Consider the following 5,000-nt stretch of genomic DNA (forward strand, 5'->3'; position numbering starts at 1 on the left):
AAACACTTTCACATTCACACCTTCCAACCTGAAACACCTTCACATTCACATCTTCCGACCTGAAACACTTTCACATTCACACCTTCCAACCTGAAACACCTTCACATTCACATCTTCCAACCTGAAACACCTTCACATTCACATCTTCCAACCTGAAACACCTTCACATTCACACCTTCCAACCTGAAACACCTTCACATTCACACCTTCCGACCTGAAACACCTTCACATTCACATCTTCCGACCTGAAACACCTTCACATTCACACCTTCCAACCTGAAACACCTTCACATTCACACCTTCCAACCTGAAACACCTTCACATTCACATCTTCCAACCTGAAACACCTTCACATTCACATCTTCCAACCTGAAACACCTTCAAATTCACACCTTCCAACCTGAAACACCTTCAAATTCACACCTTCCAACCTGAAACACCTTCACATTCACACCTTCCGACCTGAAACACCTTCACATTCACACCTTCCGACCTGAAACACCTTCACATTCACATCTTCCGACCTGAAACACTTTCACATTCACACCTTCCAACCTGAAACACCTTCACATTCACATCTTCCAACCTGAAACACTTTCACATTCACACCTTCCAACCTGAAACACCTTCACATTCACATCTTCCGACCTGAAACACTTTCACATTCACACCTTCCAACCTGAAACACCTTCACATTCACACCTTCCAACCTGAAACACCTTCACATTCACATCTTCCAACCTGAAACACCTTCAAATTCACACCTTCCAACCTGAAACACCTTCAAATTCACACCTTCCAACCTGAAACACCTTCACATTCACACCTTCCGACCTGAAACACCTTCACATTCACACCTCCCGACCTGAAACACCTTCACATTCACATCTTCCAACCTGAAACACCTTCACATTCACATCTTCCAACCTGAAACACCTTCACATTCACATCTTCCGACCTGAAACACCTTCACATTCACATCTTCCAACCTGAAACACCTTCACATTCACACCTCCCGACCTGAAACACCTTCACATTCACATCTTCCAACCTGAAACACCTTCACATTCACATCTTCCAACCTGAAACACCTTTCACATTCACACCTTCCAACCTGAAACACTTTCACATTCACACCTTCCAACCTGAAACACCTTTCACATTCACACCTTCCGACCTGAAACACCTTCACATTCACACCTTCCGACCTGAAACACCTTTCACATTCACATCTTCCAACCTGAAACACCTTCACATTCACACCTTCCAACCTGAAACACCTCCACATTCACACCTTCCGACCTGAAACACCTTCACATTCACATCTTCCGACCTGAAACACCTTCACATTCACATCTTCCAACCTGATACACCTTCACATTCACACCTTCCAACCTGAAACACTTTCACATTCACACCTTCCAACCTGAAACACTTTCACATTCACACCTTCCAACCTGAAACACCTTCACATTCACACCTTCCAACCTGAAACACCTTCACATTCACATCTTCCAACCTGAAACACCTTCACATTCACACCTTCCGACCTGAAACACCTTCACATTCACATCTTCCAACCTGAAACACCTTCACATTCACACCTCCCAACCTGAAACACCTTCACATTCACACCTTCCAACCTGAAACACCTTCACATTCACATCTTCCAACCTGAAACACCTTCACATTCACACCTTCCGACCTGAAACACCTTCACATTCACATCTTCCAACCTGAAACACCTTCACATTCACACCTTCCAACCTGAAACACTTTCACATTCACACCTTCCAACCTGAAACACTTTCACATTCACATCTTCCGACCTGAAACACCTTCACATTCACATCTTCCAACCTGAAACACCTTCACATTCACACCTTCCAACCTGAATCACATTCACATTCACACCTTCCAACCTGAAAAACTTTCACATTCACACCTTCCAACCTGAAACACCTTCACATTCACATCTTCCAACCTGAAACACCTTCACATTCACATCTTCCGACCTGAAACACCTTCACATTCACATCTTCCAACCAGAAACACCTTCACATTCACACCTCCCAACCTGAATCACCTTCACATTCACACCTTCCAACCTGAAACACCTTCACATTCACACCTCCCAACCTGAAACACCTTCACATTCACACCTTCCAACCTGAAAGATACGTGTCGAGCTCTTCTACTGAGATCCCTGCAGTGATTGTTGAAACCACTGATGGATACTTGAAGGTTTTAGCAATGAAATTAATGTATTTTTAGAGCATATATTTTACAGATGTATATGTTAAAATTTAGAATTTTCAAGAATAAAAACCCAGTACGTTGTATTCAGTAGAAATATTCAGTAGAACTGTGAGGCATGAACCTGTCCACCATTCCTCACGACTAGCTTGGGCCTTAAAAGTTTGAATCTGAAATGAAGCAACGGTAATGTGAGTTGTTTAGGCTCGTGATCTTTTCCATCTGATTTTGAGGGGAAACATAACGTGCCGGTGAAAGTGTAAAGACTTGGCTTTTCTGGTCGACGAGTGTAGGGTGTAGGTTTAGTCTGCACGTTTGGCCTCTCGGGCAAAAGATGTTTGAGCATTTATTGTTACATTGTTTGTTGTGGTTTTGTTGTTTGTTTTCCCTTATTTCTTTCTGTTGTGTTAAAGCACAACAACAGCACATGCTAAAGACATTATGTCACGTCATTCGACAATGCACCTTGTTTTTCAGTACCTTTGTAAAACCCATTGCAATAATTCATCATGTGCAGAAAATTAAAAAAAACAACCTGATAGCTATTTATATATATATGTGTGTGTGTGTATATATATATACATACATATATATATATATATATATATATATATATATAGTTTGTATATGGCATGTGTATGGTGTGTGCATATTAGGGGTGGGACGATTCACAAATCTCACGGTTCGATACGTGCACGATTCAGGGCTCCCGGTTTGGGTTCAGTACGACTCAGTAGACGGCTTGGTGAGCAAGAGAGAAAACACCAGTGCAGTTCTCTATTTTTCATTTATTATAGAATCAGGCCCAACATTTCTGCATTATCAAAGCACGTATTCAAATGTCATGCACGTGCAAAAGCTCTACCAAAATGTTGTGCCATCTTTTCTTGTTGTGTAGCACGATTGATTTACTTTAAAACTTCAAACTTAAAAAAAAAAAAAAAAAAAAAAAAAAAAAACGACTGGAATGACCGAGACGGTCATTTTGACCGTTTTGGGTTTTCAAAGTTCAATAACTTTGTGGAAAAAATATGCTGCTCCCCGAATGCTCCTAAAATTACATATATTTGCATTAAAATTAGTTTTAGTTCAATTGCAAAAAAAGTTATAAGATTTACCTGAAACGACCATCAGCGGTCAAAATGACCGCACGTAATTTGTGCGTCATCGTGCGCGCCATGTCACTACCTATGACGTGTGTTGTTCGCGTCGTTTCCTTCGCAGCATTCATTTCTATTTTTTTTTTACATTTCAGTTTTATAGGCCTGGTTACTTCTGATAGATTAGCAATACGTGTTTTCCGGTTTGTTTTCAGGTAATATTTCCGACATGTCTGGGTACAGCCGCCGTTACAGACGCACCATGACTACCAGTATTTACAGGCGTTGCACAGCGGCCATTTTTAATTGTTTGAAAAATAGTAGTGTAGCGATGACGAATGCGTAGACGCGCGCTAGCCCGCGCGCTAGCAGGTCGGACCCGTTAGTCGACTGGTTAACGTGGTCACTAGCGGTGCTGTACACCCTTGTTCGCGTCCCGGCTGTGGCGGATTCCTGGCTGCTCCCTGAATTCGTTATAGTATTGAACTTATTAAAATGTTAATTTTGATGTCAGTCGTTTCCTAACAGACACACTAACATATGCAATGCATTAATATCTCAACTGGGTATTTATCTTGACACGATATAGAGTTTAAAAACCGGTGGTTATTTTGACCGCCTATGGTCATTTCAGGTAGGAGCGAAATTCCGGTCGTTCTAACACACGATCTCGCCAAATGGGGAGCGTCTCGAACCGTGAAGACCGTGTTGAACGATTCGGAATTCCGTCCAGTATCGTCCCATCCCTAGCATGTATATGTATGTATGTATGTATGTATGTATGTATGTATGTATGTATGTATGTATGTATGTATGTATGTATGTATGTATGTATGTATGTATGTATGTATGTATGTATGTATGTACGTATGTATTAGTGCATGTCCATGCTGAGCCTTACTGGCTCTGACAGCTGTGTTGTGTGTGTTGTGTGTGTAGGAGGGACATGCGTGGTGAATCCAACCGATCTGTTCTGTTCGGTACCGGGACGCTTGTCGCTGCTCAGCTCTACCTCCAAGTACAAAGTCACCATTGCCGAGGTGAAAAGAAGACTGTCCCCGCCAGAGTGCCTCAATGCTTCCCTACTGGGTGGCATTCTCCGCAGGTCAGCACACGCACGCGCATGCGCATACACACACACACACACACATTCTCTTGTGACAAAGGGCCAACAAAAGATGTGTGTTGATAAATACATGTGGCTTTTCATGGTTTCAGGGGCTTTTGAGCCGTGCATGTATAGCGCCTCCCTGCATGATGAATGAGGAGGGCAGTTTCAACAGCACACTGGGCCTTGAAAGAACATCAACAAGTTTATTGTAAAAACATGTAGCGAAATAAAGCCGCTGTTCTTTCACAACATAAGCTGGGGGATGGGAGGGTGGTGGTGGTGGTGTGGTACAGGGTGTGTGTAGAGATGGCGGTTAATATGGGGGGGGGGTGTGGCGTGTTAGTGACGGGCTAGCTTAAAGTTAACTGGGCTAGGAGAACAGCGCTTGATTCTTAGCTCTGTGATAAAAGGCTCTATACAGTTGTGCCTACAAAGAGTGTTCTAGGCGGCATAGGGCCTGGCTGCACGCGCCGTGGCGTCCAGGGAGCTGGGGAGAGTAGAGACTAGGCCAAAGCACACCAGCATCAGAGAGA

At 43.0% G+C, this 5,000-nt stretch overlaps 1 protein-coding gene across 1 annotated transcript in view; it reads left to right on the forward strand.

Moving 5' to 3' along the window:
- tfap2d (transcription factor AP-2 delta (activating enhancer binding protein 2 delta)) overlaps positions 1 to 5,000 on the forward strand; it is a 28,270-nt gene that overhangs the window by 12,959 nt on the left and 10,311 nt on the right. Inside the window, exon 4 of the mRNA XM_056295051.1 lies at positions 4,296 to 4,461. Coding sequence (XP_056151026.1) covers positions 4,296 to 4,461 — 166 coding nt within the window. The remainder of the gene's footprint in view (positions 1 to 4,295; positions 4,462 to 5,000) is intronic.

The sequence above is a fragment of the Lampris incognitus genome, chromosome 15 (assembly GCF_029633865.1).
Source record: "Lampris incognitus isolate fLamInc1 chromosome 15, fLamInc1.hap2, whole genome shotgun sequence".
NCBI lineage: Eukaryota > Metazoa > Chordata > Actinopteri > Lampriformes > Lampridae > Lampris > Lampris incognitus.